Source organism: Sminthopsis crassicaudata, chromosome 3 (genome assembly GCF_048593235.1).
Source record: "Sminthopsis crassicaudata isolate SCR6 chromosome 3, ASM4859323v1, whole genome shotgun sequence".
NCBI classification, from domain to species: Eukaryota; Metazoa; Chordata; class Mammalia; order Dasyuromorphia; family Dasyuridae; genus Sminthopsis; species Sminthopsis crassicaudata.
In genome coordinates, this window is record NC_133619.1 from 440,201,183 (window position 1) to 440,226,955 (window position 25,773).

Here is a 25,773-nt window from a genome sequence, read left to right on the forward strand (position 1 = left end):
AAAGTAAATTATCTCCAACATACTTAGATAAACTATTTTAAACAAAACAACAGCTTTTTAAAAACAGCTTAGAGCCATCATAAACAATCAGTCAAGCAATATACTAATCTACAAAACCAGGAGGAAACAAAAAATTTCTTGTAAGTTTCTGTGTATAATCACAATTATCAGAAAGAATTGCACATCAGTCATCTAAAAATATGAATATGTCTTGTTATAAAGGAAAAAAAATCTATGACGGCATTAAAAATGCAAATGTCAAACTTACATGCTTTGATTGTAAAAAAATTTATTTTATGAAAGACTGACCATTTTATAATTTTTCAAAACCTATTCTGATTTGAAGAGTTCCAAAAGTTTATACATCATTATTGCTGGAAATTTGAAGACAGTTATATTCAGCAATGATAATAAGTCAGAATTATTTACCCTTCATTTACTAATTCACAGTAAACTAATAATACATTGGGCTTTTTGTTAGGTCACCCTGCAATATTTATATAGCATGGACAGTAATACCTCATTTAACTGGCATCATCAGAAAACATGGAATTCTTTTTATGTGAATATATTTTAATATTTTCCCAATAAAAGATTTTTTTTAATATATGAGACACTTCCCCCACTGATTAAAACAAAATGATATGGGTTCACAAAATAGTATTATTACTGTATAGTCAGTCACATCTCCAATACTGAAGGAGAATTGACTTTTTTTTTATTTTTGGTAATTTATCACAAAAATCAATTACTATATGTGCGGATAGAATGATATATAAAGCTCTAAGACTAATCTCTGTTACCAATTGTTATTCAATTCTTATTATTTCTATTCTACAGTATTCTATATACAATTAGATTCCCAGCAACTGAGGAAACTGGAAGACTAATTGAGAGAGATTTTATTATACTGTATTTAGATGTCTGTGGAAACCTAATCTAGACCTGTTATCATTATGCCCATCTGGTATGTAAAGATAATTCTATCATTGTTGGGGTCCCTTTTTTAGGAAGATTCTAGATCTGTGATTTCATTATTATGATGAACTCTTATTTTGAAAATTTCCTCCAAAAAACAAGTCAATTTACAAACTTAGAGAATTAACGCAAGAAGTAAAGTTTACCTTTGGTAAATTAAAGACAGATGGTATGTATCAAGGCAAGACTTGGACCTAGGTCTTCCTGCCTCCAATGCCAGCTTTCTATCGATTATGCCACATTACTTCTTGATGTCATAATTAGGATCATTACACACAATTTATAATCACACAATAAATAACTGTCCCCTCAAAATTTCTGAGGATTTTGTTAAGGGTTGCTAAGTCATTTAGCAACAAAAATTTTCCTCCTCAATTAATTAATCAAAAGAATATTCAGTGTAAATTTCACAGGATCTTGACTGAATAGAGAAAACTAGATATTGATTGTTCAGAAAAAGAAAATTTACCTCTAAAAATAAGTACCCCTAAGTCAATTATAAAAGGAAATTATAAAAAGCAGGTGGTATTAAACCCACAAGAGTAACAATTTTCTGCCTTTATATGTGTAACCAATAGGCAGTTATTGATTATAACATGAAACAATTTCAATTTGCTCTCATTCCTGAGTAGATTTAAATAAAGCATAACAAGATTTTCCGGATTATAAAAAGGTAGTTAATCAATCAATCAGTACAATTAGGGAAATACTTTTACTAGATATAAATGAAAGAAATAAGAATAAACTGCACAGGGCCAATGAAGAACCTGGAAATTTCTATACCTGAAACCTAGTCCCTGAAATGCACTGAAAAGGAAGCAACACATGTAACATTTGCAGTAGTTAAAAGTAAATGTACACAGTATCTAGAATTTTCTTTCTTCTTACAGTTAAATGGTTCAATGCTTAAGGAGGTCTGAAAGGTAACTATGGAATTCAGTTTCCATTTATTCTACCTAGTTAATGAGGGTGAAGATCAAGAAATATTTGGTGTAATAGTTTTCCAAAGCTGCTTTCAAACAATAATAGAAATCTGTTTGTTTGTTTTGTTTTTTTTTCAGATAGCCTAGATACAGTTATGCACTGCGGAACGTGGTCATGTCCTTTGGTTCACTGCTTGGCACACACCAGTCATCTGCCTCATGATTGGTATTATAATGTTTCCAAGCAGCTTTGTTATATACTGGGAGCCTCTCCACTGACTCTGTTGACAGGGCCTAGGAGAAAAGAAAATTCATATTAAATTCAGTTTACAACATAAGCCACTGATACTTTAAATAGACACACCTCAGCTATTGTGATTTTTTTTTTTTTTTTTTTTGGTTAAAGAATGTGGCCTGGTGACAACTGCAAGAAAATGAAGATAACCAGCAACCAACTTAATATGCTAGGTTTATCATTTATCTTGATGTGGTATTTTCAAAGATCATTAAGATGTATTTTTTTTTTACATCCATACATAATGCACACACTTATATGTACATTCACGGAAAGTTGGGTTATAACTTAAAATTAAGTTTTTTGACAAGTCAAAGACAAACTAAGAGAGTGATCTGACTGATAAAAAGTGCTGCAATCATTACCTTAATGTAGATAACAGCATCCGTCCCGTAACCTTCTAAGGAATACAATTTTAGGTCTCCTTGAAAGTATTGTGCATAAAGCCGAGATATGGGCAATCCATAACCAAAACCCGCCTTTTTAATGAGAGTAAGAGAAAAACAAAACAAAACTGTTTTAAGTTATAATTATACCTGCCAGATCCATTTACTTATTAGAGTACAATTTGTACATTTCTACATATTAACATAAATGTGAAAGCAGGAAACTCCAGTGAATTTTTTATTTTAATGCCCAACACAGTTTATTGTAAATAACAAACCTTAAATCTGAGTACTTTTTTTTTTTAAATCTTCAACTCTCTTGTTAAAACTCCTTTTCCCTTTATTTCATATAAAAATCGCTTTTAGTGTGGTGTGTTCTTGCTAAGCTGACACAACCCAAACTTCCTTTACCTTTGGTACCTCTCTTAAAAGAATATTCATCTCTGAGCATTTCTAGAGGCACCAAGGAGCAGAAGAACAATGGCCTTAGAATCAGGAGACAGCAACTTGAGCAGTGGATCCACTATTTACTACTAGCACTGTAGACCTGGGCAAGTCATAAAAACTTTGCTAAATTTCAATATCCTCATTCTGTAAAATGAAAATAATAATAAGGTTTACTGTGGGGGGAAAGGAGATGGTATACCATAAAAGCATTCTGATGCCATGAAATGCTAAAAACATCACCTATTTGACTTACTATTTTTTCTAACTTAAGCCCCCCAAAAAGCTGTGATCATAAATCTAATATCCACAAGCCATGAAAAAATAGCAGTTGCATAACTTTAGCCCCATCATGAATTTTCTATAAGTTTGCAACCTCATGAACTTTTCTTTACTAAGCCAGCTTCTTTAGCTCTATTGCCACTTTTATCATACTTCCCTTTTCATAATGGTAAGATTTTTATTCATACATACATACATGCATAGCTACATATTTATACACAAATATACATACCCATAATTTGTGGCTTAGTATCTACCACTCCTTCAGTAAAACAGTCTTAACTGTAAGATTTCTAACTAGCTCCTCCTTGCTAATTAGAATCAAAGATAGTAAAATAAAAATTTTAAATATAATTTTGCCTAAAGCATTTTAGACTGTCTATATTATAATATTTTACTTACCCAGTAGCAACCCAATTATTATAAACTTCTTCATTATGACTAGAATATGACCCAAAGATACCAACATTAGGGATAAAAATTCATTATTCAGAAAAAACTATTGGGAAAACTGGAAATTAGTATGGCAGAAATTAGATATGGATCCACACTTAACACCATATACCAAGATAAGATCAAAATGGGTCCATGATTTAGGCATAAAGAGGGAGATAATAAATAGATTAGAGGAACAGAGGATAATCTACCTCTCAGACTTGTGGAGGAGGAAGGAATTTATGACCAGAGGAGAACTAGAGATCATTATTGATCACAAAATAGAAGATTTTGATTACATCAAACTAAAAAGTTTCTGTACAAATAATACTAATGCAAACAAGATTAGAAGGGAAGTAACAAATTGGGAAAATATTTTTAAAAACAAAGGTTCTGACAAAGGTCTCATTTCCAAAATATATAGAGAACTGACCCTAATTTATAAGAAACCGAACCATTCTCCAATTGATAAATGGTCAAAGGATATGAACAGACAATTCTCAGAGGAAGAAATTGAAACTATATCCACTCACATGAAAGAGTGTTCCAAATCACTACTGATCAGAGAAATGCAAATTAAGACCACTCTGAGATACCACTACACACCTGTCAGATTGGCTAAGATGACAGGAACAAATAATGATGAATATTGGAGGGCATGTGGGGAAACTGGGACACTAATACATTGCTGGTGGAGTTGTGAAAGAATCCAGCCATTCTGGAGAGCAATCTGGAATTATGCCCAAAAAGTTATCAAACTGTGCATACCCTTTGACCCAGCAGCGCTACTACTGGGCTTATATCCCAAAGAAATACTAAAGAGCGGAAAGAGACATATATGTGCCAAAATGTTTGTGGCAGCTCTTTTTGTTGTAGCTAGAAACTGGAAGATGAATGGATGTCCATCAGTTGGAGAATGGTTGGGTAAATTATGGTATATGAAGGTTATGGAATATTATTGTTCTGTAAGAAATGACCAGCAGGAGGAATACAGAGAGGCCTGGAGAGACTTAAATCAACTGATGCTGAGTGAAATGAGCAGAACCAGAAGATCACTGTACACTTCAACAACAATACTGTATGAGGATGTATTCTGATAGAAGTGGAAATCTTCAACATAAAGAAAAGCCAACTCACTTCCAGTTGATCAATGATGGACAGAGGTAGCTACACCCAGAGAAGAAACACTGGGAAGTGAATGTAAATTGTTAGCACTAATATCTGTCTGCCCAGGTTGCATGTACCTTCGGAATCTAATGCTTATTGTGCAACAAGAAAATGATATTCACACACATGTATTGTATCTAGACTATATTGTAACACATGTAAAATGTATGGTATTGCCTGTCGTCGGGGGGAGGGAAAAGAGGGAGGGGGGGATAATTTGGAAAAATGAATACAAGGGATAATATTATAAAAAATAAAAAAAAAGAGGAAAAAAATGACTAGAATATGATTTGCACAATATGATTCTTATTTTTTAAAAGTTTTATATCTAACATCTTAATTTACAATAAAACAACAATGACATAATTTTTTATTTCATATTTATTTATAAATTGATTTTTTAAATTTTGGATCTCTCAATACCTGTAACAGACAAGTACCTGTTCACTCAAGACTATATTTGTCATATTTCTTAAGCAATTGATATCCACAAAATAATAGTGTTCCAGTTAAGAATTATTTCACCAAAAATGAAGAACATTCACACTCTAATTTTAGATTCTGAATAATCATAGGTTTTTTCCTTTGAAAGACCTCTTTGATTATTTCTTTTGCACTCCTAATGCCAAGGACTCTGATCCAGGTGCTTAAAGCATCATGGTGCAGTGAAAAGACTACTGGATTTAAAGTAAAAATCACTACATTCAAATCTCATTTTTCCTTATTATTTATGTAACAATGCACAAGTCACACATTTTTCTACTTTCATCATCAATAAAACAAAAGAGTTAAACTATATGACCTGCAAGGTACTCCTAGCTAAATTCTGTAACTCAATGAGTTAACACAAGGTTTATAATTCATTAGTCTCCCTGTCTCCAGCTTCTCCCCTCTCTATCATGTACACCACTACCAAAACAAAATTCCTAAAAGTACTTTTCCCATATCATCCCCTCACCCCTACTCAGAAACCTAAACAACTCATCTACTCCCAAACACATCAAAATCAAAATCCTGTTCTTTTATTTTGCAAACTTCAATTCCCAACCACTGTTTCAGTGAGCTAGATCTACCCACTGTCCTTTACAACAATGAAGTCAAAAAAAGAGAAACAGAGGCCCCTAAACTGTACTTAATAATCTTATGAGTAACATACTGACTTAGAAAACTTCTCACACACACATTCTTACACACATACATACATATATTATACATATTTCTTTTTTAATAAATATGTTAACATTGGACAAGGATTACACTTTAATCTAGTTCAGGCTGCATTCAGAAGTGTTGTGGCCCATGTTTGACACTTCTAGCCCATACATTCCATGCTCATTACTGCCTCTCTTTGACCATGCTGGCTCCACTGCCTGGAATGTTTTTTTCTACTCCTCTTGGTCACCCCTATATTTAAGTCTTATTAGAGTCATCATGAATATTATACCACTCAGCACGTATTCTCTAATTCTTCTATATAAATTATGTTTATATTCCCAACTCTAAGCTCCTTAAGGAGAAGGATCATGTCTTATATAGCACATAATGTTAGTCACAAAACTGGTGCTCAATAAAATATTTATTATTGATTGAAGAAACTAAGGTTTTCTAAATTTAGAAATCCAAATTATTTATGAACTTTTAAAAAGTGCTTTCTAAACTAAGTTATTAAGTAATGACAAGATATATACACATACATATATATATTTATACACATGTATGTGAATATATATGTAGTATAGAAATATACAGATATGTATGTAGATGGAGTATATGTGTGCACGCGCACATGTATGTGTGTATCTACACTATTAGAACTATGAAAAAATGTCTTTCCATAAATTCTCCACAAAGAACCTACTGAAGGCCTTCTCTGTGATTCCATGATTAACATATTTAAGATTTTCTACACTGGTTTAATCATCTAATGTTTGTAGTCTGGTAGGATAATTTTTAAGACACCAGAGGAGAATTTTACTTAATTCAATTTAACAAGCTTTTATTAATTTATTCTCATAACATATTAGTAAAAACATACCAATATGTGATTTACTTTCTGGCTTTGAAAGTCTAATAATTTTGTCTGTCTCAATATATGAACTTAATCCAAAGGATTTTTTTTTTTTAAAGTAAGCACTGTTTTCTTTACAGAATGATCTTCCCTTATTCTTTGTGCAGAACTCCACCTTGTGGCCATACTGAGGAATTTTAAAGTGCTACTTTGGTAGCCCATCTCTTTTCACTTTGATTAGAAAGGAACATCACCAGACCATATTTCATTATTACAAGATTACCTACCAGGGGTACAGCTCTAGAGGTTTCAACACGAGGTCGGGGTGCAGTTGAATACATATAGTTGAAGAGTCTATCAATTTTCCTCAAAGGAACACCACCTCCACGATCACTCATCTAAGAAAAGAAAATATTTTCTAACATTATCTTATAAAGAAAATCAGTATTAACCTAGCATATTATGTATAGCTACAGATTCATATAGTCTTTGAAACAAAAGCTTTTTAAATATGGCATCTAGTAAATCAAATCTAATATGAGTAAAAGGTTAAAAAATATGATTCTACATAAATATTAGAGTACTGCTACAACAAAACCTGATAAAGGGCAGAATTGCAGTCTTTATTTGAATGTTACTTAAATGTTATCCTTTAACACTGTTCTGCCAATAGCAAAACATGAACAATTTTACTGAGAGAGAAGAATATATAAATTCCTTAAGTCTTTGTATAGTTTTAAATTTTAGTAAAGTATGGACGTATAAATAGGGATTAAAAGTCAAAGTGATTTTTCCCCCTAACAACTAATATGAATTCTAATTCTGTCAGAAGAGTTTATCACTTTTTACAAGATTTGAAATAAGACAGGACTATACACAATTGCAGAGCATAGTAGCCTGAGTCTTAGTAAATTTGTTTTAAATACCATACCATAGCTGATTCATTACTTAATTTTTAGAGTATAAAACCTATGAAAATCCAATATGTGAAACTAGTATAGGAGAGAGAGCTAAAAGCAAGTTTGAAATTACTCTTGAGCTGCAGATTCAAATACCTACTGGATTTATAGTAGTAATTTGTCTTAAAAATTAATGAAGTGAATTCTAAGAACTTAACTAAATAATAGATTTTTCATACCATTCCTTAATCTAGAGTAGTCAATTTTTAATATAAACAGTGTGTATTTCTAATTCATTTGCAACTGGCTATATAAGTTATTAAACAGAAATGTACATAAAAGCTGCCTTCCCCCTTCCCCCCCCCAAAGCAAGCAAGGTATTCATCTTTAATAAGACAAAAATGTTCACTACTCTTTAGAAGTGGCAACTGAAGCAGATAATGATAAACAGCTCCTACTGTTTGGTTTCATTTACTTTTTTTATAGTTACTATAATTCAAATGCTGCTTAGAGAATTAGTTTAGCTCTGAATAAAAAGCCAACTTAGAGATTATTTTAGAAAATGAATCAGAAAAGCATGAGAAAAGAAGAAAACTGAGAAGTAACAAAAGAATTCTAAGATAAATGGAAAAAACTAGGTAGTAGAATTGCAAGTAAAAGCTAATGAGAAATTGTTTACCCTTTGAAACTCAAACACTACAAGCAAATGAAAACTTAGATGAAACCACCTATAAAATTTGAGTACAAAAATAACATAATTTAAGTGCTTATTACAAAAACCATTGTTGTTGTAGTGGGGACTAACCACATTAGATACATTTAAATAAGCAAGTAATCTACCATGGAATATTGTGTGGGAAAGCCTACCCAGTACTTTCTACTATCTTCACTGAGGTATGCCTTGATGCATATGTAGATTTTAAAAAAATAAACATTTCATATAAATGGGAAAGTTAGATTTTTTGATTCTTTGGGGGGGTACTAATAAAGTTTTAAATTCTTGAATTTGATACTTTCCCCTACCTCAAATCTTGACAATCAATCACTGGGTACCCTAAAATTTTATATCTCTAACACATTTTTCCTCTGTTTACAACTGATCTGGTCCTTTTTCTCAAGCTCCTTAACACTGTGATCAGTCAACAAATATTTATTAAGTGCTTAAGATGTGCCAGTCCAGTGTTAAATGATGGGGATACATATGCAAAAAACAATCCCTTCCTTCAAATAACACACAAAAGTAGAGGGAGAAGGAAGGAACCAATGCAAAGGATGGTAAGGTCCAAAAAAGTACAGCTGGATAGGAAGTAAAGAGATGGCTGTCCGATGTAAAATATATAAACAAATGACTACAAACTCACCACACATTTTGAAGTTTCTTCCAATAAGGATAGCAAGTTGTGCTGAGCCATCCACATTTCTCTTTTGAGGTGACTAGTCAGGTTTAGAGGGAAAGGCATATGGGGAAAGTTTCTTTACACAAAGCTAATTTGTCTGTATTGGAATTAAACCATTAACAATAACAATAACAACTCACATTTATATAAGGGGGTTTTAAGATTCATAAGGCTCTGAGCAACAGAAGTAACTAGCCTATAGATTATATACAATTCTACATAAATACTCACACATTTTGAAACTAATATATCACGAATACCCCTATATTGCCTATATTCTATGTGCTTTTGCCTGAACAAGTAGGTTAAAAATTCCAGTTTTGATAATACTTATATGACTATTGGCTACAAGTGAAAAGGTTTTCTTTATGATTTAATCATTTATTTTTAACTTCACATCTTGAAATTAGCAAGCCCTTTTTCATTTGGCATATCTAAGCCCCAAATTTTTAAACAGCATTTACCTTCACAGTCAAGTCCTCATTACCCAGTGTTACATGAACCTGAATAGGAGGGTAAACACCTTTGTCGGCATGGTATTCCATAGTTGCTCTCATTGCATTCTGAAAAATATTAGTTATATTAAGAGCTACAATTTTTCAAAATTTGTAAGTTTCTTTGAAGTTTCTAATCCCGGGAAAAGCACATAACAAATTGGTACAAATGACCTAGACAATTCTTCTAAGTATTTTTAAAGGATCATTTTCACAGGGAAAGACTCTGAAGATTACTCTCTATAAACAATAAATACACTGTGAAAACTCTAAAAGTTACACCGAAGCAGAAAATTCTGCCAAAGAACTATCGTATAATCATACTAGATATTAGGTAAAAGAACTTTCCTCTCCAACATCAGATATGTCGATAAACTGTATTTTTGGTAAACGTAGGTTTCTTTTAGTTAAGATTTTAAATGTCTTAAAATGTTCAAAAGAAATAATTTTTTTTCATAAACAAAGACTTCCAAAATCTAATCCTAAACTATCTTTATTTAAAAAAAAAAAAAAAAGGGATAAACAATTCAACAATAATGCCCATTCCTAACCAACACCTAGATCGTGGTGACACACCCACATTTCCAAGTTTCCTCTATTTTCACCCTGCATTAGTCAGTTTTTATCATGTGTATAGGAATACCGTCTAGTTCTATATTTCATATAACCTGGAAATAAGTGTTGATGAATAATAAAAAAGCATGTTTATTCTTTGTATCTTATCCTAATTAAACTGTAATAGTAAATTTTAAAAATATACTTTTAGTTTCAAGTGTCCTTAAAACATACAACAAATGCAGAAGATGAGTCCCTGACATTAAAATACTATGGTAGAAAAATTTAAATATAGGAATGTCTCACTTATCTATCATCATTGTCAAGTGATATGTTCTAAACAAAACATCAAAACTTTATTTAAACATGTTGGTAGACGTCTTTATGAAATATGTGTCCCTATTTGGTTAAACAGAGGATATTAAAAAAAATAAAATCCTTTCTTGATGATTAAGGTTATCCTGACAGTGTGATTTAATAGAACTTAAGAATCTGAAATAAAAGGTTATATAACTTTGTTTCCCAGTTCACCTCTCACTTAATATAATCACTCTGGACCTTGATATTTTCTTCTATAAAATGAGAAAGCTGGACTAAATGATCTTAATGGGACTTACAACCTCTAAATCCTCCGAATCTATTCATGCAATAGGAAGACCAATAGAAGATATGAGTTTGAACACTGGTCTCATGTCAGCTATAAGCCCTGAATGAATAATTTAACATTTCTACACCTCAGTTTTTTATCTATAAGATGAGAAAAATAATATGCTGGCTTCAAAAAGCTTACTTCAAAGAGCTGCCACACAAAAAAAATTGTAAACTGATAATTGCATTATCAATTATCATTACAATAAAATAACTAGTTTAGTTTTCTCACTGATTTATTATTAGATTGGTACCTGCCACTTCTAACTAATGTCTATTCTACCTGTTAAGGATCACTCCATTTTCCCAAATTGATCTCCCCTTTCCAATATATAAGCTTTTCATTTTCAGCTTCTAATTAATATGAGTTAAAAATCAGATAATTAAGCCTATTAAGAATTACATGTTAGGTAAGAATAAAAAATAACTGAATAAAATGTTCTATTTTCCCCTGTGTTGTCTGTTTCTAGAAGTCTAAGGCCATCAGAACACTGACTTTCAATAATTGGGGTATCATCTAATTATACATTTTTAATGAAATTACATTTTATTTTTAAAATAGTTTTAGGAATTCAGCAAGATTCCTAATACTAAGGAAAAATCTAAATACAAAGCTTATGTAATTCTTCTTCACAAACCTTGAAAAGTTCAAACACCATGTGATAGAGATGTGATGGTACATATACTACTTGCATGGGCTGTCCTGGTGATTTTGCTACAGAGTGGAAAAAGAAAAATTTAACTATGGAATTGGATCTACCCAAGCATCTTAAAAAGACAAACAATATAGTCATGGAAGAAACATTTATTATAAAAGGCAGTATTGTTTCTGAAAAGTTGTTATATAACTTTTTTTATGACAATAATGTTTGAATTTCCTTGCTCAAGAAATTCACAACTGACATGACAACATTAATAATGTAGTAATCTCAAGGAATACTCCAAAATAACCTAACAAATGTGACTATCCCCAAATGTTTTCCATTTTTCTCCCTCCACTAAATTTTCAAAATTACATAATTTTGCTTTCCCAAAGAAAGTTTTAAAGAGCTCAAGAAAACACAAACTTCCAGCTTAAGGTTTTTGTTTTTTTTTTTTCCCCAGTTCACATAAACTCAAACAACAAAAAACAAACAACAACCAAAAAAAACCACCCCAGGACATATTGAAAACAGCTCTATAAGGCAGAATTTTTCTGTTCTTTTAGATATTTTCAAATATCTTAATAAAAAATATTGTATTACCTTTAGTGTAATAAGGAATATAATTTCAATATTCAAATGTTCACTAGGATCATGATGACAATAATTAGTCTGAAAATTAACAATAGGATTGGGGAAAAAACAAAGAATTATGAATCAATATGGTTCATTATTGCAGTTTCTGTCAATTAATGAGTGACATTCTAAAAATACAGAGTAGAAAAAGGTTTTGCAATAGACTCAAATCCTATTTCTGACACAAGCTGTGTGACCTGGAAATCACCGTATCTGACTTTTTCAGGACGTATAGCTCATGTCAGACGCTGGATTTAAACCTGGATTCTTTGAATCCAGAACCAATGCTTTTTCCACTATGTGTTTTGAGAATGTCTCTCATTAGTTGACAGAACTGGAATAAAAAGCCAAAGTAATTCATTCAAAAGTTAATCTCATCTGTAAAATGAGAAAGTTGAAACAGCTTCCAAATTTCTAAGATCTCTTACAGCTCTAAATCTATAATCCTATTATTTCCTAAGGAATAAGATCAGTAATTTTGCAGATACCAAAATTTTTTCATGTCACTAAGATTACATTTAATGCACTAATATATATATATATATATATATATGTATATATATATATATATATATATATATATATATATATATACACATACATATATAGATTTTACTTAGGCGGCTTTAAGATGATGATGCTTACAAAAACCTAAATAACTTCTCTATTATCAGTTCCATCTCTTCTCTTCCAATATCTTCATGAGTAGAGTTTCCTACCCAAATGTCACATGATCAGATTTAAAAGGAACTCCATGATCTTTAAGGTCCCTTACAGTTCTAAATCTGATGCAATGTTTTTTTTTTTTTTAATTTTCTTTGAGTCTCAGTTTCCTCATCTGTCCCTTCTAGCTCTAAGTTCTATGAAGCTATAGAATATTTACACTAATCAACTTAAGAGAATTGTTGCAAAGAAAATATTCTGCAAGTTATAAATTGTTAATAAACATGAACTATTATATATGTTTTACATAACCCAAAAATCTGTGACTCAATTAAGAGTAACTTTCATTTTACATATTCATAAAAAAATTCACAAAACTCTCCTTATCTCTTAATTAATTTTAATCCTAAACATTAGTAATTGAAAGGTGATCCACAGTCTTACCATTTAATTCTTCAAGTTCTAGTTCTGGAGAATTAATATAGTACAAATCACAAAGGCGTTTTGCATTTTCATAGCCATCTAGAGCAAATTAAAAAGGAAAAGAGTTAAATATATTTAGTTCATATTTATACACTAAACAGAGAAGCAGAATTGCTGCACTAAAAGATAATAAATTAATGAATAAAGTTTTTCCATTGTTATAATCAACTATTTCTTACTCTACTTTTCTGGGACAAAAATCAAAATGAGAAGGATGTTCTTAATGAAAATGTCCCATCTCATATATGAGAAGTATTTGGAATATTTTCTTTCAAAATTAATTAGTGGTACATTCTGCAAGACAGAATCATTTTATAAATAGTATGTTTGTTAAACTTCTATGAAAAAACTAAAAAGCATAAAACTTTTAGTCATTCTTAACCCATCCTTAAAAAGTTTTTTTTCTTAGACAAATGATACAAATGAAGTATATGTTGTAATTTCATTTTTAAAAGTTTTTGCTGCAGGAATTTATTATCAGACTGCTAACCTTAGATTATTTTTTCAACTAATAATATGATCAGCTGATAATTCCTAGAAGGAAGGCCCTAATGATAAAGTTTCATCTGGAGACCATACATCAAAGAGAGATGTCTATTTTACTTAATAAGTGAGAAAAAGTTATGGTCTATGTACTTGCCACACATACTGACAAAATACTAAAGGGATTACAAACTACTGCTCTTCATGATTTCTACACTATTTACAAATCAGAGTATTTGCCACCTGTTTGTTAAATCTACAATGTCCTCCCCTACCACCTGAACCTTTGAAATCTTAACCAAGTTTCAAGGGCCAGCTCAAATATCATGTCCTTCATGATGTCTATAAATTCTTCCATACCAGACAGAAATGTTTTCATCTGTGGATTTATAGCACCTTGTTCATACCTGTCTTATACATTTATTGCATTCTATTTTGTACTTTAATTAATCATATAGATTTCTTTTGAGAGTAAGGGGTCATCACACTCAACACCATACACTGTAAGGGGCTGGAGCTCTTGAGTCAATGCACTGGGTAAGACAAACGAGCACTTGAGGCTAATTACTGATTGGTAATACTCTGTAAGAATATGCTTGGAAAATGGCCCTTCCCACTATCCTGTACTGGCCCAATCTTTTGGTGTACACAGAGAATTGTGGAAGGGACTAGGAGGTGCAGTAAGAGTAAACAGTCTCACTTCTGCAAGAGAGACAAAGAGGTGAAATCACAGAGATCGTATGCGTCCATTCTCTTTTCACTTCTACCGCTAAAGACCAAGAATAAAAACTTTTGCTTATCCTGACTCCGGCTGATTCTAGCTAGTGGGGTCGCCACAGTACACCAAGATAAGATAAAAATGGGTTCATGATTTAGGCATAAAGAATGAGATTATAAATAAATTAGAACATAGGATAGTTTACCTTTCAGATCTGTGGAGGAGGAAGGAATTTGTGACCAAAGAAAAGCTAGAGATCATTATTGATCACAAAATAGAAAAGGTCGATTATTTTAAGTTAAAAAGCTTTTGTACAAACAAAACTAATGAGACAGGGTTAGAAAGGAAGCAATAAACTGGGAAAATATTTTTACAGCTAAAGGTTCTGATAAAGGCCTCATTTCCAAAATATATAGAGAACTGACTCTATAAGAAATCAAGCCATTCTCTAATTGATAAATGGTCAAAGGATATAAACAGACAATTTTCATATGAAGAAACAAATTATTTCTAATCATATGAAAAGGTATTCCAAATCATTATTGATCAGAGAAATGCAAATTAAGACAACTCTGAGATACCACTATACAGCTCTCAGATTGGCTAAGATGACAGGAAAAAATAAAGACAAATGTTGGAGGGGATGTTGGAAAACTGGGACACTGATGCATTGTTGGTGGAGTTGTGAATGTATCGAACCATTGGGGAGAGCAATTTGGAACTATGCTCAAAAAGTTATCAAACTGTGCAAACCCTTTAATCCAGCAGTGTTACTACTGGGCTTATATCCCAAAGAGATCTTAAAGAAGGGAAAGGGACCTGTATGTGCAAAAATGTTTGTGGCGGCCCTTTTTGTAGTGGCTAGAAACGGGAAATTGAATGGATGCCCACCAATTGGAGAATGGCTGAATAAATTGTGGTATGTGAATGTTATGAAATATTATTATTCTATAAGAAATGACTAGCAGGATAGAGAGACTTACATGAACTGATGCTAAGTGAAATGAGCAGAACCAGGAGGTCATTATACACTTCAACAACAATACTATATAATAATCAATTCTGATGGACATGATTCTCTTCAACAATGAGAGGATCCAAACCAGTTCCAATTAATTGATCAGTAATGAGCAGAACCAGCTACACTCAGAGAAAGAATACTGGGAAATGAGTATGGACCACAAGATAGCATTTCTACTCTTTGTTATTATTTGTTTGCATTTTTGTTTTTTCTTCTCAGGTTATTTTTACCTTCTTTCTAAATCCTATTTTTCTATAAATATGTATACATATACTGTATTTAACATATACTTTAACATATTTAACATGTATGAGAATACCTGCCATCTAAGGGAGGAGGTGGAGGGAAGGAGGGGAAAAGTTGAAACAGAAGTTTTTGCAAGAGTCAGTGTTTAAAAAATTACCCATGCATATGTTTTGTATATAAAAAGCTATAATTTAAGAAAATGTAGTATTAAAAAAAAGAGAGAGAGTAGGGGGGGGGTCATGTCTTATTTATCTTTTTACCTTCCCTAGTGTTTAGCATATTAGCTTGTACAATATAAGCATTATATATGTCTATTGAATGAATATATCTCAGTCATTAACAAGGTAAACTTGTTTTTTAATAATATTTTTTATTTTATTTTTAATTATATTATATAATATTAATATAATAATATAATATTATATTAATTTATTATTTTAATAATATTTGCTATTTGTAAAGTTCTTCTATATAATATTCTCGGTCAACTCCTTATGTCACTAGAAGTAATATATTTGATTTCTGTATACTTTTAAAAATATAAGTTCAGAGGAAATTACCTTTAATAACTTCAACAACATTACAATTTGGATTAATGCTTCCAATGTGTTTTCGGTGAGTTGAACTTCCTTTTCCTTTTCCACCAAACAGTAAGGCTATGCAAAATTAAAAAGTTAAATAGTTAAATACATTTCAGTCTTATAGCTTTTTTTTTTCTCTCAGTAGACTTTAAACTGGAAGACATAAATATTTCTTATAAGCATTAATGTTCACTAAAAACTGAATAGCTATATATGTTTAGCTAATGGGCAATAAAAGGAAATGAATTGTACACTACTGTATCAATAGATTTTCTCCTCTCTTTGCTCCTAAGTACTTACAGTGCTGATTGAGTAGCATTCTTATTGAAATGCGACTCATGTAAAAGCGATCCAAAAAATACTGTACATTCTGGCTGGTCACTGGATCTACGCCAAAGCTTTCCTTGTATTCAATCACACCCTGAGCCATGGTAGGAATGACATCATTATGTCGATTCCGGATTCTTATCACAGTGTCTGTAAAGCTAAACAAAACACACTTGTTAGATTGGTCCTACATTTTTAAACACCTATTTAGAGTAACAAAATAAAGTGAACTAACAAGAAAGGAAAACAAAAATCCTCAATTTCTACACAGCATATAATGTATACACAGCATCAGTGTATTTTTGGGGTAGTAAATACTATCTTAGCAGTAAAAGTAGCAACCTTTCAATTTGTTCAAGTTTCACAATCTGGTCCACAATTACCAAAACTAACATACTTTATGACACTGGTTAAACACAAAGGTTTTTGTTTTGTTTTGTTTTTCTATCCATTATTAACATTTTCTATTCGGCTTTCAAAATAACTTTTCTAAAGCCCAAGCCTAAGCACGTTTACTTCATTGGCTTAAAAACTTTCACTGACTCCTTATCATCCCTAACATAAAATATGAATCCCTCAGAGGTCAAGCATTTAAAACCCTTTATACTTTGCCTTTCATTTACCTTTGGGAGCTCATTTTATAACTGTTCCTATACTCTGTTTCAGGAAATCAGATCTATTTACTGTTTCCCAAATACAGCATTTCATCTCTAATGTAATGTAAATGTCATTGCACAAAGTATCCATATAATGCATCTCCACACCTGTTTTTAGAACCCCTTCAAAGGAATTATTATTTTTTTTTCTTTTTTTCTTTTTTTGCTCAGGCAATTGGGGTTAAGTAACTTGCCCAGGGTCACCCAACTAAAAAGTGTTAAGTTTCTGAGGCCAGAATTAAACTCAGGTAGGTCCTCCTGACTTCAGGGCTAGTTCTCTGTCCATTGCACCACCTAGCTGCCCCACCAAGATAATGTTAAATATGGTTATTGTGCCCATCATAAATCTGAACTGATTATGAATAAGTTTATGTCAATATTTACACTATTGGTATAAAGATATAATAGTCTCTGCTAGGTTTTGGTCACTCTCCAACCCTACATCATCTTCCCCCTTCCATGCCATCATCTTCATGGTGCTAAGGTAGAATGAATGAAATAATATAGCCTAAGTCAAGACTCAATTCATGTATCTTCTCCAAAAAAGGATCCTTCTTGATCTAAAGTATTAATGCTCTCACTTATGTCTTCCAATTATCATGTAGCTACTTATCTTTGTTTACATGTATTCTCATCCCAATGCTCGAAAAAAATCTAAGCTGCCTCAAGGAAGGGATACTTTTTCTTCCTATCTTTGAATCCATTGTCTAGCGCAGTATTTACACATGGTAGGAGATTGACAAATGCTTGTTAGGTTTGAAGTCTTTATCTAGCACTGACTATAAGTAAGTATGGTCCTACACAGATGCTTCTGGAGCATGACAGTATGTGGTACTCTTAGCTAATAGTGAATCAAGATAAATAGGTAATTTAAACTCTTTAGTGTTAGAAACTGTCATATATCTAGAGCAAAAAATAATGTATGGCATGTGATATTATTTCATTCATTCTATTATATTAACATTATACAGATGAGGGCAGGAAAGAGGGTATATTAGTAAAGGAAGGAGGGGGGAGAAATGGCCAAAACTTAGAATGAGCTAGTACAACTTTGTGCCAATAGTTTAAATAATGACATAGGCCTGTATATTATATAAATAATGACATATAGGCCTGCAAATTTGTAGTGGGCAAAAAAAGACATGTTAAAGATGGTACTAACCCCTATTAATAAAAGATTAATAAAAATATCAAAGGAAAGTGGTTACTTAAAATATATTACAAATATATTTTATATCTAATTTGATATTCTACATTAACTATCTGGCATTCCCCTTAAAAAATCACTTCACAGGAAATTCAAAAAACATAATCAAAATGGTTCAATGAAGAATTTTAATGGAATCTGTAGTGGGTCACAGAGAGTGGGGAAACTCTGGGTGAAGTATAAGATCCTTAAGCCCAAAGGGAACTTGCTAACGACATCTGGTTCAGTCACCCATCTCCCCTAAGGACTCTCATCCTTCCTGAGAAGTTAGGAGGTGGTGACAACCTGTGTTGAGATTAAAGCAAAGTGATACCAGATGGAAGAGTGATACCAAGTGGCAAACTACGTACAATAGCAAGTTGTTTATGTGATCCCACATGCTCAGTGTTGTTTTTGTTACATTATATAAAGGAAAAGGTGCTTGAAATAAACGGACTCCATTTTCTCATTATCCTCGGGAGTCCCGCCTCATCACCTCCACTAGGAAGATATCTTAATATATCCTAATGTGGGAGCTTTAGAAAGCAACGGTATGTTTTGTCACCCCAGCTTGGGGGCTCTAGAAAGTAGGATATTTTAATCACCCCGATGTGAGGGCTCTAAAAAGCAACAGTACATTGGGGGCTCTAGAAAGCAGGACACAACAAGAACCTGTTCATGAGAAACAATTACAGAATTTATAACTCTCATTTAAAGTTTTATTTAATTCTCATTTAACTGTACTATTCAAAGTACTGGGAGACTTATACCCAATTTTTTTTCTTTCAAAAGTAAAAAGCTGTATACCCAATTTGATCATCCTTTTTGTTGAATTTGACTTCCAAAAATCATATTAAATCTTTAACCTTTGCTCATTATTATTTTTTCATTATTCATTATTAATCTTATTCAAAAGTATGTGCAACAAGTTTTAAAGGTAGTTCTAAAGAATAATTATAAAGATTTTAAACAATATCAGCATTGTTGGAATACGTGTACAGTGTCTCAAGGTAATTTCTTTGAAATAGAAAAGAATCTTTCAGATATATACATGTGTATTTTTTTAAAGCAAATAAACATAACTTAATAGGAATCAAGCTAAGTAGAGACAGAGAATCTTAAGAATGGAAGAAAACATGAATTAATAAAATCTGTAAACAAAAACAAAATCACAACACTACTAACCCTTTTTTTCCATTAGAAAAATTAAGTCCAATAACACTGTTGTTTGTCCTTCATTCCTGAAGATGACTTCTATATCAGGAGGTGATGCTATGACATACAAGTGAATTGGATTTGAGTGAGGGAAGGCTATGCAAGGTCATCTGCCTCACTTTCTTCTCTGGAGCCATCTGGGTTCAGTGGCCAGATGTATTTATTTTTTGGAATAGTGTTAGAGGACAAAAATTAGGCAGTAAAGATACTGCAAGAATGGGAGCAAGAATATACTTACTCATAAACAGCTTTAGCATCTTCAGCACTTTTATCCTTAAAATCCAGGAGCTCCTGTAGACTCTGGATGTACCTAAAATGTAAATACCCAAGTTAAAATTGAACATTATGTTCCAAGACTTTAATCTGTAAAAATATTTCAAATGTACTTTTAAAATATCACTTTTTGATCAAGAACAATACTGACATCATATAAAAAGGACATAAATTGTTGAAAAGATATTTTTTATAGTTACTCAAGAGCTAGTCTATATTCCCTCTTGCTGACAATGTTTCAGACAAGATATTATTCAAAAATCTTAAAATCTTATCCTGCTATGGTTTTGTTTATCTTTAACTCTATATCTTCACTCAACTACTTGACATGTCTTTAATTCAAAAAAAGATGTATAGTTCAATGTACATTTGACTAGTGAGTCCACACGTGGTGCTCTCAGCCATGCCACTAGATAAAATTTTTAAATCTACAAACTGAGTAGTCCATCTAACTCATATGTCTTGACTTTAAAGCTTTCAATTTTACAAAGTATATGATCATCCAAGAAAATATAAACATAAAATAATAATAATAAAACCAAGTATTTTATTTCTTAGCATTATAAGAAAGTTGAAGCACTTGAAATAGTATTGCACTTCTAAAGAGAAGAAGTTATCAGCTCAAAAATGAAGAAAATGAGAAAGATAATATATCTCTTTCAGGGGCAAAAAAGTATCATTTTTTAAAAAACCAGTAATAAGACTAGTATTCAAATCACTGTACTATAATCTCTTTTCAGTTAAAGAGAACAATTATACAGTGTCATAAAAACTTCCTTCCTTAACCACATTATCTCAAACTATTGTTATGAAAGATTAAGCAACAAAGGTGTCTTAGATAACTATCTGTAAAAACTGTGTTTATTTTTAATGTTTTCCTGATTGCATGTGTCTGACAGAATTCCAAAGGTATATATTTTGTTGCTACTTAGTTCATTAGGCAGGTCTGACTCTTTGTGACTCCATTTGGAATTTTCTTAGCAAAGACATTAGAGAGGTTTGCCATTTCCTTTCCAACTCATTTTACAGAGAAGGAAACTAAGGCAAACAGGGTTAAGAGACTTGTCCAGGACACATAGCTAATATGTGTCTGAAGCCATATGTGAACTCAGCTGACTCCTGAGCTATCACTCTATTTACCACACCATCCAACTGTCACCAAAACAAAAATTAGAAAAGGAATTGTTGTTCAGTTGTTTCAATATGTTTATGTGTGTGTGTGTGTAAATGTATACCTCTTATAAATATATCTTTTCAGACACAAAAATGTGTATTCAGTACATATAAATGTATACATCTTGTATGTATATGTGTGTATATATATATATATATATATATATATATATATATATATATATAAAGAGAGAGAGAGATTTATAATAATCATTCCATATTTTTCTGCCTAAAGGTCCACATAACAATGGAATAACTATTTTTAAACATGAGATGCACTATTTTGACTGCAGAGTATATTTTAGGGAAGAAATCTCTCAAAAATATTTCAGCTTTCTTCTCTACTTTAATTCACAATTATTTCACGTTTAATCAAATCTGTAACAGTTTAATGCTTAAAATTGTACTGCCATTTAAAAAAAGAAGTATGGTTATGCTAATTGTGACTCACTTGTTTCTTTTGTCAACTTAAAAAAATGGATGTGTAAGAACAGATTTTCTCACAAGTATAATTTACCCAAAAGAAAAAAAACATAGAATCTCTTAAAATAATAACCATAATCAAGGAATAAAGGTTTTGTAATTAAATTACTTTTCATTCAAAATTTATCTTGACTTTTGCTAAATGTTTATATGATGCTTAAAGAAAACAGCAATAGCGAAGACAAATAAGGACAATTATTTGAAAACATCACAGCAATTAATGAAATGATTATCAACAATTTTAAAAAATATGGCTTATAAAATTGAAGATGTTTTCAACAATAGAATTTATTAGGAATTTATTTTCATTTATTAGGAATGTATGTTTTTAAAACACATTTGCTAGTCCAGCTAGATGGCATAGTGGCTAGAGCATGGCCCTGGAGTCAGGAGGACTTAAGTCAATTATGTCTCAGACACTTAACATTTACTAGCTGTGTGACCCTGGGCAAGTTACTTAACCCCAATTGCTTCTCAAAAATTCCCCACAAAACAAAGTATACTATAAATTTATTCATACTGACTGCATTCGTTCGAATTTTAGAATGTTAAAAAAAATCAAAGTTTGAAATTTAACAAAATATGGATCACTAAACATACTTAAGGCACATGCTATTCTGTGTAGAACTGCTTCTCTCAAAGCAAAGAATAATAACATCTAGCACTTAGGAAACAAATACACCACAAATAAGGACTGCTGTACAATTCTAGTGGTCCAACAAAGATTTACAAAAAGGCAGTGCCCTCAACTTAAGTTAAAATATTTTCCAACGATGTTCCAAAAACAAGACAGGATTCTTACCAGCTCTGTACCAGTTGAACTGAAGGTGTTCTTAGAAGGTTATCTGGAAGGAGACTTATTTCTTTCATTATGTTTGCCAATCTCACTGGCAACTCCTGCCTCAAAAACATAAATGAGGTCTTTTCACATGCATTCACAGATCCTGAAACCAAAAGAATTTGGAAATCAAAATAGAAGTGTGAAAGAAATGAGATTCTATAAATACAATTCTTCCACCAAAAGTTTCTTTTATATTCTTTGCTTCTAAATGGCTAAATTTTGAAAGTACCTGCTTAAGAATTATATTATTTAAAAACTGAATCTTAAGGAAAACAAGGTAATATGTAAGAGAAAGAAAATCATAAGTCTACAAGATCAAATCAACTCTGCCTAAAAAGTACAGTTTTACCAAGAAAAAAAAACCTAAATTCCCAATACCATAACAGCTCACTGACCTAAGGATTCTCAGTAATGACATAGGATAAATAACCACCAACATATATATTCTTAAATTTCTACTAAATATTCCATTCAAAAGAATGGTTTCTTATTTCACTATTGGTATAGAAAAGTTTACAATCCTGCTGAAGGATTTAGAAGACACTGTAATCTGAGGGGGAAGGTGAGTCTGAAAAATATGCTTTCTTCTGGTATAAAGGAATTAGACAAAATGTACTGATCAAACTGCTCTAATGGTAGCCATCATTGGGCTTTTGTGTTCACTCATATTTTACCATAATGGGAACAGAATGTCCTATACATAGCAATAACTGTAACTAAAATATCAAAAACAAGTCTTTTTTTTTTTTTTAAACTTAGCTTCAATACCATATTCTACTTTGTAGCCATTCTCATACAAGTGATGAAACTGTCTTCTCTTCCCCTTGAAGCTATCAGATACTTTGAAATTCTCTCTCTCTCTCTTTTTTTTTTTTTTTTTTGCTGAGGCAATTAGGGTTAAGTGACTTGCCCAGGGTTAAGTGTTAGGAAGTGTTAAGTGTCCGAGTCCAGAATTGAATACAGGTCCTCCTGATTTCAGAACTGGTGCTCTATTCACTGCACCACTTAGCTTCCTCTACTTTGAAATTCTTTATGATTATAAATATATATTATATTATAAATAGGCAACTTTTATAGCTATAATTACCTGTTTAAAAAAAGTTTTCCATTTTACTCACTTTTTAGTTATATATGTTTTTTTTTATATAATAAACCAAGTGGAAGCACTAGGAAAGAACTTGCTTCTCCCTACTCCCAGAAAACTACTTTTTCTAACACGATGCAATGCTTCTTCATACTATGTTGTCTCAAAAGATTTAAAAGAAAATACTTTCTCCTAAAATTCAGCTTAATGGCATACTTTTAAAAATGTAATGATCCTATCTTAACTATCAGAGTAGTTAATTTCAAATTATGAATAAAAATAAAAACACGCAGACATTTTGTAGTCAAAACAAACAGACCTCATAAACTAGAAAGTATTTTTATTTTAAAATAATGAAATCATCAACATTGTATTGAGGGTGTAATATTAGGGTATGGCAGTAAATCCTGATAACAAAAGTAAATTATTGTCCCCAGCACTCACAATGTACAGTGTTTTTGTTCAACTACTACTTATTAGAAGACTTCCACTTTTCCCCTTGTTTTATCATCTTCAGAAAGTCCTGAATTCAAACTGGAGTTCAGACACTTACTAGCAACCTGGGCACCTTACTTAACTTGTTTTCCTTTGTTTCCTCATCTGTAAAATAGATCTAATAATAGCACCTACCTGCAGGGTTGTTTTGAAGATCAAATAAGATCATAATTATAAACACAGAACATAGAAAGCACTATATAAACATTAACTATTATTAATATTAATTATTTTATATTTGGCTTAGCCCAAGAAGAACACAACAAATAATAAACGCAACCATCTCTTTTGTTTTCTACAATCTGTTAAATATTTTCTTTCTTTGGAGGAAAACTTTAAAAAAAATATTTGAACAGGAAAAAAACTAGAATGTAAGTTACTTAAAAGCAGTCTGATAACGTTAAAGGAAAACTTTTGAGTCCCGCAGTATTTTGTGTTCATGCAACTTATTTATGCTCAATATTTATTTAAAACTATAACACTTTCTCTGAGTTATCAACATTTATCAGTCCATAAGTATTTACAAAGCACCTATCCTGAGCTAGGACCAATTCTCTGCATTTTTGCAATTATTATTTTCCCTTGATCCTTGGAAAGACAAGAAAAGAGGAGGTGGAAAGGAGTCCCTGACCTCCAGGAGCTCAGAGTCTAATTGATATCCCCCAAAAGTATGATTCTCTTCAAGAAAAAGAGCAAAAAAGTTTTATTTCATAGATCTAAATGACTTGTTTCCTATGTGAACCCTAATGACACGATAAGAAAAATTCTACACCGCCATAAAGCAGCAACATAGCCGTCCTAAGTTTTTTCTACCAACATAATCATTTCTGTCTCAGAGAGTAAAGGCTTTGTGGTAAAAGGAGAATTTACCATTACTCTTGCCTTTTGTTGCATATTAGAAATAACAACCGTGGCTTGTGTCTGAGAGTGCCCGCAACATTGAAATAAAAAAATAAAGAGATAAATAAATAACAAAAAAAAAAAAATTTTAAAGGAATACTTGGCAACAGAACTAGGCCCTGTTGTCTCCCCCTCCCTCCGGCGCTGGATGCTTTTTTAAACTCCTAGTTTTTGCTTGAAAATGAGAAATGCATCACACAAAACGCACGAAAAGAAACACGGTGTCAGGATGCGAAGGAAAAGTGCGAAAAGGAGGGAAGAGATGGGCACGAGAGAATGGAGAACGACCCGGACACACGGATGGACGGAAGGGAAGGCAGGTGGACAGAGGCGAAGGCACAGGAGAGACGCAGACGTGCAAGGACACACATACACACGAGTGATACGATGGGGGACTGAGTCTGATAGAGGGATTCCCCGCCCCCCCCGCCCCGGCCAGTGTGGACACCGCTGCCCCGGGAGTAGCGCAAACACTCTCACCGAAGTCCAGAAACTGCTTCATGGAGAGCGGGGACGGGGAAAAGCGCGAGTAGAAATCCACTTGGCCCGGGACGCTGCGCTCGGGACCAGCACCAGGACCTTGCTTGGGGCTGGGACCGGGACCCGGACCCGAGCCGGCCGAAGCCGCCAGCCGCAGGTACCTTATTAATCTCATAGCGAAATGCTTTTCAGAAGGGGTGAAAACACAAGGGAGCCGAAACCAAGAGGCGCCATCCCGCGCGCAGCTCCCGGCTTCCGTAGCGCGTACGTGGGAGTG

At 32.3% G+C, this 25,773-nt stretch overlaps 1 protein-coding gene across 1 annotated transcript; it reads right to left on the reverse strand.

The window, feature by feature from the left end:
• Positions 1-271: 271 nt before the first annotated feature.
• PDK1 (pyruvate dehydrogenase kinase 1) lies at positions 272-25,773 on the reverse strand. The gene is made up of 11 exons (XM_074303117.1): positions 25,497-25,773; positions 22,499-22,640; positions 20,006-20,077; positions 16,684-16,868; positions 16,363-16,458; positions 13,296-13,373; positions 11,550-11,626; positions 9,679-9,777; positions 7,206-7,316; positions 2,562-2,675; positions 272-2,195 (listed from the first exon to the last, which is right to left on the reverse strand). The coding sequence occupies exons 1-11, from the start codon at positions 25,669-25,671 to the stop codon at positions 2,055-2,057; spliced, it is 1,290 nt and encodes a 429-aa protein (XP_074159218.1). The 5' UTR covers positions 25,672-25,773; the 3' UTR covers positions 272-2,054.

Excerpts from the sequence above, each read along its gene's own strand:
- PDK1 (XM_074303117.1), bottom strand. The coding sequence starts at position 25,671 with ATGAGATTAATAAGGTACCTGCGGCTGGCGGCTTCGGCCGGCTCGGGT. Across the intron at positions 7,317-9,678 it reads ATGAGGACTTGACTGTGAAG|ATGAGTGATCGTGGAGGTGG; the intron begins GTAAATGCTGTT and ends TTCTTTTCTTAG. Across the intron at positions 2,196-2,561 it reads ATGCTGTTATCTACATTAAG|GCCCTGTCAACAGAGTCAGT; the intron begins GTAATGATTGCA and ends CTTTTCTCCTAG.